Source organism: Sitodiplosis mosellana, unplaced genomic scaffold (assembly GCF_009176505.1).
Source record: "Sitodiplosis mosellana isolate CC-2019 unplaced genomic scaffold, AAFC_SMos_1.0 Smas_scaffold_6226, whole genome shotgun sequence".
Taxonomy (NCBI): domain Eukaryota; kingdom Metazoa; phylum Arthropoda; class Insecta; order Diptera; family Cecidomyiidae; genus Sitodiplosis; species Sitodiplosis mosellana.
This window is the reverse complement of record NW_022601467.1, coordinates 18,647,175-18,660,756: the sequence shown is the minus strand read 5'-3', so window position 1 is coordinate 18,660,756 and position 13,582 is coordinate 18,647,175. Positions and strand designations below refer to the sequence as shown.

The 13,582-nt window shown below is 37.6% G+C and overlaps 1 protein-coding gene across 8 annotated transcripts in view; it reads left to right on the top strand.

The window, feature by feature from the left end:
- Positions 1 to 13,582, top strand: part of LOC129579316 (CUGBP Elav-like family member 4) — a 337,351-nt gene that overhangs the window by 288,062 nt on the left and 35,707 nt on the right. For all 8 annotated transcript variants that reach the window (XM_055469281.1, XM_055469280.1, XM_055469279.1 and 5 more), the window contains one exon: positions 11,677 to 11,756. In XM_055469281.1, the coding sequence (XP_055325256.1) occupies positions 11,677 to 11,756 (80 nt within the window). The remainder of the gene's footprint in view (positions 1 to 11,676; positions 11,757 to 13,582) is intronic.

The window sequence follows — 13,582 nt, the reverse complement described above, 5'->3', positions numbered from 1 at the left end:
TTGAAGGAATTGTATACGTGTGTACTTATGTGTAGGAATAATGAAACATAGTTATGAATATGGAATAAAGTCATCGAACAAATATGGTGTGTAGCCTTAATTCCTGCGTGGCGCCTCTTCTAAGAACTTTACTATGTTCTTATTGTTGAGTGGCCATTGGCACAAAAGCGCGCTTCTAAATCAAATGACGTCGATTCAAACGGTTGAAACCAGTGACGCGTGTGTATTAATGGATGTATGGATCTCTCACTTGATAAACTTCTAAACCGTAGTTTGTATTTAGTACATTCGACAATCTTTTCGCTGTGATACATCCATTTCATCGGAAATCAAATGGGGACTTCTTTGCGATTAAAATCGACCATCGAAAGGGTGTGCATAATAGATAGAAGAAAAAAATGCGGGAAATAAAACATGAGTGGCAGAGAGCATTGGGGAACTCATTTCGTAATATGCATATTGAATGATTCCGAAATCCGAAAATTCAAATTGGTGTGCATTTCATTATGTTTACAATACGCATTGGAACAATCTCATACATTTATTCATCAGTCACCAGTTGAATATGCCGTCGAGTTTTTTTTTCCGTCGCCCCCTTCCTCCCCGCACTGGAACGTTGGAATATACGCCATGTCATATTTGGATTATCGAAGCAAAAATCGCAAAATAATTTCACAATAAAAGAAGCAGAAGCAGCGGCAACAACATTCGGTATAAACAGAAAATGTGCATTTGAAATTGAACACGATGGAGAGAGAGAGAGAGAGGGAGAGAGAGAGAGAGAGAGAGAGAGAGAGAGGGAGAGAGAGAGAGAGGGAGAGAGAGAGAGAGAGGGAGAGAGAGAGAGAAGAAGAGTGGTTTTGGCATAAAAATTCATTTTCAAGTTCTTTTCGCCACCTCGACCAAAGTGCATTCATATTATTTGGTGTTTTTTTTTTGTATTGTGAGTGTGTGCATTTTTTTGCCGCAAAACAAAAAGTGATAATCCCTGAAATCACGATGAATTGGGTACCAACAAGAGAATGAGCAACCAAGGGAAGAAGGAAAATGTTCGAAGCTTGTTTTTTAAATTTTAAAATAATATAATAAGAGGATTGATTTTTATGAGTATTATTATTGCTTCCATCAGCTCTTTGCCATTTATGCGCATATTTGATTCGCGATTTCGACAGAGAGTCAAGAAGAAAAAGCGAGAGGGAGTTAAAAAACGGAGTACGTTAAAAATGAAAAATAGTGACTGTTGGTAATGATTTCGGCGAAAGCAAAGCAACAACAACAAAAAAAAACAACAATGACCAATTCCTTTTTTCTCCTCTTTCGATGTGCCAAGTGGTCGTTTTTGTTCTCATTAACCTTATCGTTGTCGATGCGGTAGAGGTGAATGAGCTTAAGTAAAAAAAAAAAATTAAAGAAAAAAATGCGGAAAGCTAAAATTGAAAAGGAAAAAGCCGTAGCAAAGTGCATGGATACAAAAGCCGAGCGTAAAACTTCGACGTGTTATATTGAAATGGTTAATATCAACAATGTGCTTTCTTTGTACAGCTTCATAAAAGCCTGGCCAAAGCGCACAAACAAGAGCAAAAAAAACATATTGCATGAACTAACAATGGAAATATAAGCAGAACATATGCGCGCGGCAGCAGCAGCAGCAGCACAAGAAAACAACACATTACTTTCAATAGTATTTCATGCGAATGTTGTTATTTTTTTCGGTATGGCTTTTAGTCGTTACTTTGGCCGTTATGCTGGCGCTATATTGTTGTCGAGGCAATTATGATGAACTTTTCCACATTGGACTCTACCAATTTGGTTCCTGGTGTTGTTATTTTTTTCCCCCTTTACATTTCGTTCCTATCTTTCTTTCTATTTTTTTTTCTCATCATCATCTTTTTCCATGCTTGCACAGTTCCGTTGTTGTGTAATTTCTTGCAGCTTTTTTGTGCGGCAATGCTCTTTTCACAGCCATTTGCTTCAACAACAATATTTCTCAATCGCATTGTCTGTGGGTTGCTGCTTTGCATTGAACATGTAAAATAACCTTTAACTACTAAGATTTGCTTCGTGTTTTCTTTTTTTTTCTCTCTCTCTTTTTCACTTCATTCCTTCGTTAAACCTCCGAAGAATACGGTCGATTTGTGCTGTACACTGTTGTTCGTTAACAGCTAGCACACTAAAAATAGAAGATTCCTCAAGATCGTTTTGTGTGTGTGTGTGTGTGTGTGTGTCGTTCGGTCGTTCGGTGCACGCTATTCACATGCTATTCACTCCTGTTGAAATTTGCGTGTTTCTCTTGTTCACAACGAGCACATTGGAGCACTCGATGGAGCTCTCGGACATGATGCTTACATTTCCGTTTTTATATTCCATTTGCGAAAATGCAAAATACAAGGTGAATTATCTGTTCGCATACTATTGTTCTTGTTCACCATGAACGATGCTTTCAATGCATTTACCATTTGTTGCCAGTTCAATATGCCATTTGCAGTACACCATTTAACAGATGTTTATGTCTAAATATTAACTCCCGAGAAACTGTTTCTCTTATTTCATTGTTGTTGTTGTCCATAGTTGAAGTTTCTTCGCGTAACAGAAACACTATCGAAACGATGAGAGTGTATTGAAAACGAATACACAAATAAGTAAATTAAATCAGCGACAATTGAGATGCACATTAATTGATGTGCTTTTATTCATGTACTGAAGAAATGTTCGTGCCGCAATTTTCTACTTGTGCCGCCTGCCATTTGTTCCATACCATTTTCCATTCAATTCAATTCGAATCGAATGGGAAATTATGAATTTGCATGAGATGCGTACACGTTCTCGATTTCATGGCAACACAACTGATTATTATATTCGAATTAAATCAAGCATTCCATTGGGTTGGCCACATTGTTCCTTTTGAGGTTGTTGCAGCGGTTTAGAAGCTCAACGAATAAAACGCGCAATACGATGCTAAAATAGTTTTATCGAAATGGAAATTATAGAGTGGATTTGTGGAAGCACCTGTTAAAGTTCTTCCGAAATTGTTGGCTTTTGTGTTAATAAGTTTTGCTGCGATTGAATGTTTTACAAAATGAATCCCGGCCCCATTTCGAAATCCTATTCAATAGTTCGAATGAAGACTTTTTGCAAGCGAGTGCGCGTAACGCGCGTATGGGATTTTGTGTGTGCGTGTATGTGTAATATTGTGTATTCCTTCCATTTGTGATGAATTGCAAAGAATGTTACTTGAATGGCTCAGTGTTGTGTACACATGCAAATATGTGTGTGTATGTATGTAGAAGTCACCTCGCGATAACAAATGGTTGCAAAAATGATACACAACACTTTATATATATACGCGAGTAAATGAAATATCGAAACGTGCGTGCGTGTGTATGTGGCATATAGTATGTGAAATAAATTGAAACAATTTTCAACAAAACATACATGTGGGTGGCTCAAATGAGGAGCCCATGAATGCTGCCACACACTGCCGTAAATCCCATGCGAAACGAGAAAAGAAGAAAAGTTTCACGGTGAACGAGAAAGAGAAAGCGAGGTGGGGAGAGAGAGAGAGAGAAAAAGAAAGTCGAAGAAGGGAAAAAATATCTATCGTATTTGTGTGTATATGAGTACGGAGATAAAGAGAACAAGACGAAAAAGGGAACTTACAGTAATAATAGAGGGTGATTTGTATAATAGCATTAAAATGAAGAAATTTGTTGCTTCTTCAAAATGAAAATGAAAAGCCGTTGCTTGTATGACGTCTCTGTGTTTTTCATATATGGTAACTTGGTGTATGTTCACCATCAAACACAAAGTACGACTTTGAATATGTTGTGTATTCGCCAGCCGTCAACAACGACGACGACGACGATGATGATGTCGACTCCAGGCTGTGCTTCTCTTTTCATTTTTGCTCGGTATGTTCGGTTCGTTTATATCAATGCAAGTGCCACTGAAGTCCTGAACAATCGGGCACATTATACATTTGACTTTACTATTCATTCTTGGCTTTATCAATTGAATTAGATCCATATTTATGGTGCCTTTTCAGAAATGGTTTAAAATTTCCAAATAGAATCATATCATACATGGAATATCAAAGTTATCGTGTCGGTCGGGAGGAGCGAATGTATGGTAACAAATTCGTCGTTTGCCCTCATCGTCGTCGCCGCCACCACCACCGCCGCTTACTCTCTCTCTCTCTCTCTGGCTCTCCTTTTGCAATCAGTTTTCTTATTCTCTGTGAGACTGGAGTGAAAATAATAGACGAACAGAAACAATGATAACGACCATATTCTTGGAACCTCGGCACTCTGTTTTCTGTAATGAAAAGATGTTCTAATAAACACAATTTGCAAAAAGCGCCACACCACACCACATCATCCAAGCCATGCGTGTACGATGTATGTCAGTTCAATTTGTGCTTAAGTAAAATTTGTGCATGTGTCAGATGGCTCAATTCTTAGCTCATTCTCTCTTTACATCTCTCGTAATTCCATACAGCGTTGTTCGCATTTTCGCCCGCTCATTTCTTCGAACTCTCACTCCATCACACATACACACATGCACCTTCTCGTTTCGCTCCGCATTCGTCAATCAAAGCAAGAGAAAGAGAGGCACAGAAACAGAACGAAAATAAGAAACAAAACAAAAATATGCGAACAAAATATGTTTTCACGTATGCATACCATACATCGAACGAGCCCAGCCAGCCAACCATCGAGCATCCGAATCAAGTTCCTCTATTATCCATGTGTAAATAGATTTAATCCATACTGTTTTTGTGCATTGACTTAGAGTGGCCTGAGTATACAGACATACTAATAAACGTTGGTGCTTCTGTACCAAGTGTGGAAATTCCATAATAAGTCGACATACATACCCATACACATCTCCTATCCACAGACAGAGAATCAAGAATTGTCGGTATCGAATAGTGAAACGGATGGAATTAGTTCATTGTGAATAGTTGCTCATTCGGTATTTTTGAAAATTACGCGCACTGTCTATAACATAATCCGTGGCTGCTGAAGATCAGTGTCTGGGCGCGTTATGTGTGACAAAACCAAAGTAAATTTAATCAGAAACTTACCAAAAAAAAACAGACCAATAAAGAAGAAAGCATATCGGTTTTCGTTTAACTCTTTTTCTTTCTCTCTTGGCCACACACATCGAATCGCTTCTTTTCATGCCGAAAATTTATTTAATTTAATCTGCTCCATGGAAATGAATGTTTGATGCTTGTGGTGCAGACGAATTTTCATTTGCACTCGCAATTTTATTTCGTTCACTGGCATTTCTTCTCTCTCGTTTGGTATTTTATTTTTGGTTTTTTCCCTTTTTGCATTCATTTACATACATATAGGTGTTGTTGTTGTTGTTTTTTTCTTCTGTATTTGGTTGTGAGGGTATGTTTTTATAACCTCTATTTTTGACGAGACGAGAATTGTGGTCAAGTGAACATGACACCTTATGATATCGAATGACAGCGACATACACTGACTGTTCTCGACAATAAGTAACAAATAATTAATTTCAGATTTTGGATTTGTCTTTCGGTGCCTCTGAACCCGTTCACCATACCAAGCATAATAAACACCATCAACCATCACCACCACCATCATAATCCGAACTGTGAGCGTTTTCGGGCATTGAAGCACTATTCACAATCCATATCCAAACGCCATATGCGTTAAATTTGTCATGCATTAGTGTCGTTTACATAAATATGCCAGCTAATACTTTGCTCCGGTTTGGTCCTGTAAACGCAACAGTGATAGTGTGCCAAAATATTTTGCACCAATGAGAAGAACGGATGAGCACAGCAATAGTGATGATGGCAAGCATTAGCATAGCACTTTTAAAGTGTCAGTGCAGATTTAAAGCCTATAGGCACATTTATTGTGCATACATCATTTTTTTTCATCCTCTTCTTATTCTTCTCGTCTTATATGTGTTTTCGTTTTCCACCAAATAAACACAGCACACCGACAAGCAAATAGGAGATAGATAGTTTCGAGTTTGTTTCGTGTGATGGAGCGCCAAAGTTGAAGTGTGTTAAATTTCGTGCATATTTGTCGTATATTCTTCGAAGAGGGAGAGAAAGAAAGAGAATGCTGGGCTGCGATACTAGGAGCCTCAGTGCCGAGTGCCGGCTTTATTATCAAGATTCTAAACAATTTTGAAAGACTTGATAGGCATGCATTCATAATAGGCGAGCGTATTAACCGCATATTTCATGTATAAAATTCACACGATTCGCACCAATGATATTACAAATTATATACTTTACTACCGTCGAACGCAACGTTTGATAAATAGTATTTTGTGAAGTGTGCGTATCTGTATGTAACTTTGAACTACGAACAATAAATTTTAAGCGAAACCGTGCAACAAAACATGGCGACGTGTATGCTCCACTCACATCCATCGTTGGCTGAGCGAGTGAGCGTGCTGTGGGGGGATAGATGGTGCGAAGAAGAAGTCGACTGCCAAACTAGATAGAAATAGATAGAGAGACAGAAAAAAAATATCGTCGGGAGCCACACGGCCCGATTCTTCCGTACGTAGATCTCTGACCTGGATGATAGCGCAAGATTAAGTATGCATAAATAACACATGATGAGTTTGTATTCATTTGCTGAATGATGCTCCTCTACCGCTTTTTCCTTATAGCATACCTCTCGCTCCAGTCTTGTCTCGCTTTACTTCTTCTCTCATTCGTTCGTTCGCTCGTTCTCGTTCGTGTTTTTGTTGTTGTTGTTGCTGTTGTTATTTTGCAGAAATGCAAAAACCTAATTTCCTGCTTCAATAAACTCATTTCCTGTTATTTCGATAATTTTGCTTAAATTTTGCCTCATCTCGACTTCTTCAACAATGCACACTTTAGCAAATTTAACTGTAAAATGAAACACGCGAAGCATTGATAGTAACATACTCGTCAAATGTCAATGTATCATATCGCACTCCCACCATTCGCAACCTTACATTATTGGTGACATTTTTTATTTTGTCGTGCATCAAATGTGTGTGTGTGCGTTTCTTTTTCCTCATTTTCTTCGCTCGTCTTTCTTTCCTCGGATATGGTTTCGAAGAAAAAAATTTTCATTCCAATTTTCATTCACATGGAATGAAGAGGAATAAAAAAAGAAGATCCGTATAGCTCTTCACTCCGTCAAACGCACATGTGAAATGATGTTTCACTAGTTAGTGAACTAAGTGGAGACAACCGGCAAAATGGCGACATTTTATGTCGAAATTTCTATAACAAGTAATATGTCGTCTCGTATACGTATTTGTACGATGAGAAATCTACCCCACACACCGTCTCTATCTAGCTCTTGTTCGTTCGCCACTTCACCTCTTCGTCAGAAATAAACTATTTGTTCGGCAGCTGTGAAAGAGAGAAAATGTAATCATAATATGTGTAATTTAGCTTCGGAAGAAGTAAAGTTCTTTGGAAACTTTGTTCAAATGACGACGGCATTCGTGTTCAGTCATATAATGCAATTATGTGTCGTCTTATACGGTGTATGTAACTCAGAGAGCCGTATGCAATTGGATGCGGAGAGAAGAGCAAAACATTTAAAATTATATTGTTAAAACTACAAGACGTTTTATCCGAGAAATATGCTGTATCGTATGTAATGTATGTCGACTACACTACGACGACGACTGACAACACTACATATGAATCCATAGCATTTCAAAGTTACAAGCAAGCTTTTATCTTTGCACGCATACACGCCGGTGATGCGAATGAAGAGATTCCTTTTATTTTCGCACTGCAACATTTTACACAAGGAGTAAAAGGCAACAGAAAATGCGACTAAGATTGAAAAAAATAAATATGGGAAGAAGAAACAATTTTCCTATATTTTACAATATAATCCGTCGCAATACAATACTACGAATGTATTGTAGCCATTATACACTTTATCATGGCGACGCACATAATAAAATCTCGAAGAAATGTAATGCGATTCGTACCTGTTTGTTGTCTCTCCTTGCCATTACGCCATTCTTCTATCAGCGCCGTCGCCATCGTTCTCAATATTTCATATCTCTATCTCCGGGTTTTATTCGTAGCCATTTTATTTTGTAAGAAGTAAGTCACCGACACACACACTCACACATATAGAGATGTGTCATCAATTTCTTGACGATGAAAATGAACGAAATCTTCAAACTTTTCACAAGGCAGTGGCGATGGTGTTGTGTATCATTGTAATGTGAAACTAATAATAAATTACGTAAGTTTCGCTTTTTTTTCTCCATTTTCTTGCACTCGCTCATTCTCATCTCATCTATTTCGCTTCACTAAAATGCGCCGATTCCGTTCTTGTTTTTGCTCTACATTAATCTCGCCGCAACTTCGTAATTTATGATATATGTTTGTTTCGTTCGTTCGTTTCGCGTTACTTTTGCCTTTTTGAGCGATCTCTTCATTTTCATGAAATTCACTTCTCCGTTGCTGGTGTTGCTCACTTTGCTCCGGTTGAGCTGGCTGGCTGGCTGGCTGGTTTGGTTTCGTTCGAATCGTTCACGATTATGTCACGGCGCTCCTTAACATTGTCTTTGTTCTCTCTATCTTTTCGTGTTCACATTCCTTTCCAACATTTCCATCCACCGTTCGAAACTTTTTACATTTGTGTAATTCACTTGATTCACGCACGCAGTTCTATACCATATACACACACTGTACTTGAAAACTTTAACATTCTTGGAAATTTTCAACATTTTTTTTTGATCATGCTGTTCATTCGCTATTCTTGTCTTTCATTCGCAATATTTTGATACACTTTCAGGTGTCGAAATTACGTTGTTCATCACACTTGATAACAAAGTTGCAGAGAATGTGTGTGTGTGTATGTGTGTGTCTGGCACAGTACGCTCACTGTATGTAACGTCCGTCAAACTGATGACGAATTGCATAGTTTTTGGATTCGATTGAATTCACTATGGCATAACTTTTATCCGCATATTTGATGATCCACATGAAAAATAAATGAATGAGAGCGAAGCGAACATCGAAACACGCGTTTCGGATTATTTTGTGATAGTAATTTTTCGGCTCTATAAATATCAACATGTTATCTACACCTCGGAGTATTCGATTATGAATGAGATTGTGCGGCATAGCCATAGTTCGAGAATAGCTGTGGAAATTCATTCGTGTTCTATAATAATCAGTAAATTAGTCTAATTCTATTGGATGGCTCAAGGCGGTTTGAATCACCGCGGTAAAAATAAATGAGCTTATACAAGAAAAGATATCGTACATCAGTTTCTTAGGCAAATATACAATACTTCCTATTCATAAAGATGCATGGTAGAAGTTTGAGAGTGAGTATAATTGTTTTCATGGTTTCAATTTCATCAGTTTTTGCCGTATACACATGTTCATTGGCTCTTCTATCCATCCATCTGCTATTTATCGTTTCGTTGATTTGATTGAACTTTCACGGAAGTCGGAACATCCTCGAAACATTCAATGGAAAAATTATCCACTTTATTACAGCGAAAGCGTATTACTTTCATTGCTCTGTGTGTGTGAATGTGTGACCTTTTCTCAAAAACAACAAAATCGAACTAAAGGATACAGCTTTTGATCAAATCGTCTTTTATTAGCACGTGTAATAGAATTTCTTCGAATTAATCGAATTGGAAAAGTATTTACAATTGCAATGGCCAATGGCCATCGATATACTTAGATTTATTTTTTTCGTGTTCTTTCATCATTTATCTTTTCTGTCATTGGTTTTTTTTTACTTTTCCACCTGTTTCATTCCGAATTCTTTGCGTCCATTGTACGGGAATTGCACTTGGCTATACGTTGAACTTACATGTTTGATATATTGCAGTAAATCTTATTTATTATTGGTAAAATTCATTAAATTTTCTTCGGTTCGACTTGAAGTTTGGATCGATGATGTCTTTGGGTTTCGATCGACGACACAGTGGCGACAAGTGCCGCATGATGCGGGGTGGGGATGGTGATGGTGAAACTTTGTTGCACCATCGCCACCGTTGACTAATTATTGAATGAAACTAATTAATATTTTTGCTGTTCTTTTGTGCAATGGCTTCGTTTCAAGTTTCCATGTTCATTTCACTAACTGAATTGGTTACATACACACAATTACCTGGTGTATTTATGGTTTACTTTGTGTTTGCCATTTGCTAGACTTCTACAATTGATATAAAACCAATACGGTATGTGCGTCGTGTTTTTTTTTGCTTCTTTTATTTTTCTCTTCCTCACTCTCTTCTCTCTTCCCCTATCCCGCTCAATTCACTTTTCCGCTTTTCCCGTTCCCTTTTCATTTTAATCGAATTTCATTACAAACAGAAAACTGAGTTGTTCCTCCTTTCATTTTCTTGTTCCAATAACACACAAGAGCAATTTGCTCCCTTCCTTCCCGTATCCGATTCACTACTTTCGTACTCGCGCTCTGGTGTATTTCTCGTTTTGTAAGGATTCGTTATTCGCCCTTTTATCATTTCAGTTTATTTTAGTCTTATTGGTTCCGACTCAATGAATAGTTCAATTTAATTTGAAGTAGAAGAATTCGATTGAAAATTCAATGATATATTAAATAAGAGAGCCGATCCTAAATTATTAGCTGGCGGGCAAGAGAGAGAGAGTGAAACAATAAAAAACAACAAGAACGAAAGGGAAATACACAGAGAAAAATACCACATTGATGATAACGGCAACGCCAACGACAAGGAAGGATTGTAAAGATGAAACATTTAACAGCAGTGCAAATTAGTATACAAAATCACTTTGATGTCACCGAATTCCTCGTGTCCAAATAGACACAAAATGCGAACGAAAGGATGAGGCAAATGCGAAATGAAATGAAATATAAAGGACATCTCAAATTCATTGTAAGCGGCCAAATTGTGATCTCCTTTAAAAATTTCATGAAAAAGAGAGAGAGAGAGAATCACCAAGAAAAAGAGAGGTGGAACAAAGGTCTTTTTTCTCTACATCGAAAGATATTTGGTATGCTTGGGTCAGGCGAAAAGTGCCTTTCACGATTTTCGTTGTATATGTATTACATAGCTCAGTGAATTTTTTGCACACTTGGCTTTTTTCTTAAATTGAAAACCATTCTTGTTTACGCATATTCTCTTGTTGGAACGATTTTAATGAAACGATGAGAAAAAAGGGTTAAACCATTCTTTATGTCACGATGACAATAAATCTCAGTTTATTGCTGTTAAATCGATTAGAATATTATGATTCATATGGTCGACATTCCGGTTACCAGTTTTAGTGTTTATCGTTTAAAGGTATGCATATTCCTGATACGTTGTGTCCGAGTGTTAGTGTCTTTGTCTTTCTCGATCTATGTGTGTATGTCGGTTGAATGTGGTAGAAGGGGGGTTAAATACACATGAATTATGTAAAACGCCCTTTGAAACCAAAGCTGTTCCTTTCTGCCCATGTATGTTCGCCTCGGAAAAGTTCGGTAAAAAATTCAACAGGCACTGAACATAATGGCCATTACAATACTTCTACCTTTCAATGAATGAAAACACATTGTTGGCATGAGCAGTTGGTCGGAGGGACGGAACAAAATGATGATAAATTAAAAATTTATTTATGCACAAATACTGAACTTGAACTTTGCTCTCTAACCCAAAATCCGTAACCATTTTCTTGTATCATTTCAGGTTGTGCTTTTGTTAAATTTAGTTCTCATCAAGAAGCTCAAGCAGCCATTACGAGTTTACACGGAAGTCAAACTATGCCGGTAAGTTGAAAAGAACCATTGAATCGGTTTTCTACTTTCTATCTTCTCCATCATCATCATTTGCGTCCCCATCTTCTTCTTGTTGCTTGTTGTTGCTCTTCTTTTTCTTCTTGGGCAACGATGACGACTTTGAACTTTTATGCGCATTTTCCGATGGAATTTCACATTTAATTACATTTCCCATTCAAGCTTAATCAAAGAAAATCCACAAAATCAATTGGTGGATTTGATTGCACAAGGGCTTTCCGTCATTTGTGCGGCACACTGATTTTTCGCGTTTTCCCAATGCATTTATGATTGGAGTGATTTAGTCATGATCGTACGGTAGATAGATAGACATTTTCACTCTCATCACAAAATACACGGTCTGGTGTTTGGTTTGAAATGGAAAATAAATTAGGAATGAGCCTTGATTACGATTCAGCGTATCAATACGCAGACACACACACACAGCCGTCACCCGGAATCAGCATGTTGTTGCCGTTACGGCTACTATCCCATTTTATTTCTCGATAAAATTTCGTCAACCAAATTACCATATTAAATGTTTGAATTTTATAATCAAAATTCAAGTTGAAAGCCGTTTCAGCATCCGCCAATAGGCAGAATTTTGCCAGCCAACCGGAAAAACCACTACGGCAATTGCCGAATCGAACGATTGAGAGGAAGAATGTGGGAGAGAAATGATGAGGCAAAACGCACAACGATTTGACAGACAGGCAATATCAGACTGGCACCCAAAATATATTTAATGGGAAAAAAATCGTTCGCCAGAAATTCGACGGAGGATTCCGAAAAAAAAAGTATGGAGGGCTAATATTTCTTGATTCATGTAATCGTACATTAAAAGTGCGGCAATTACTAAATTCCGTAAAATATTTCTCTCTCTCTGTGTGTATGTATTCGCGCGCACATTCAGAATTTCTCGTTCAATTTTTGATTCCCTCTTGGTTTGCGCTCTAATTTGCATAATTACTAGACAGTTATTCAAGAAAAAAAAGAAAAAGAAGAGACAGTGAGTAAGAGAGGAGCAAGCCGAAGCGGTGAATAAATGAAGCCGAAGCGCAACAGTAACAATGCCAACAACTCCACACACACACACACACACACTCTTATCCAGCTGAAAGAAAAAAATTCATTTGAATCCCATCAAAAACGATTCTCTCTCTCTGTCGTCCTCATCATCAGTTGGCATCGTGCACCGAAAATTCCGTTGCTTTGTTGTTTTTTTTACCGTTTTCCGTTCGGTTTCGTTCATTCTTTCGTCTCTCACTCGCTCGCTCGCTCGCTCGAATACACATTTATAGATGTGTACACATTGTGAAGCATTTCAATGAATTAACATACATTTCCATCATCTTCGAAATCAAAATAAATTCAACATTCTCGATTCGCATTTTCTATCGCATAAATTGACTCGTAGGAATTTATTATAGACTGCATCGACTTCAACAATTTTATATCATAGTGGTTTGTGTGTGTGCGTGTGTGTGTGCTCGTGTGTATACTATAAAACAGTCATTCTGCCACATTTTTCGGCATATCTTCCATTCAAAATGATCAAGCAAAAATGAACCCGTGAGCATAAAAACGACTTATTAAACAATCGCCGAACAAAACGATACAAGAAAAAACTACCGAACAAAACGTACCACAGCGGTAATGTGTAGCACAGCGGAGTTTCGTTTTGAACGGTACCGTCCTACTGTGTTACGTTTTTAACGTGTGTTTTGTTTGGTAGTTTTTTCTTGTATCGTTTTGTTCGGCGATTGTTTAATAAGTCGTTTTTATGCTCACGGGTTCAAATATAATGTGATGCATGGCAA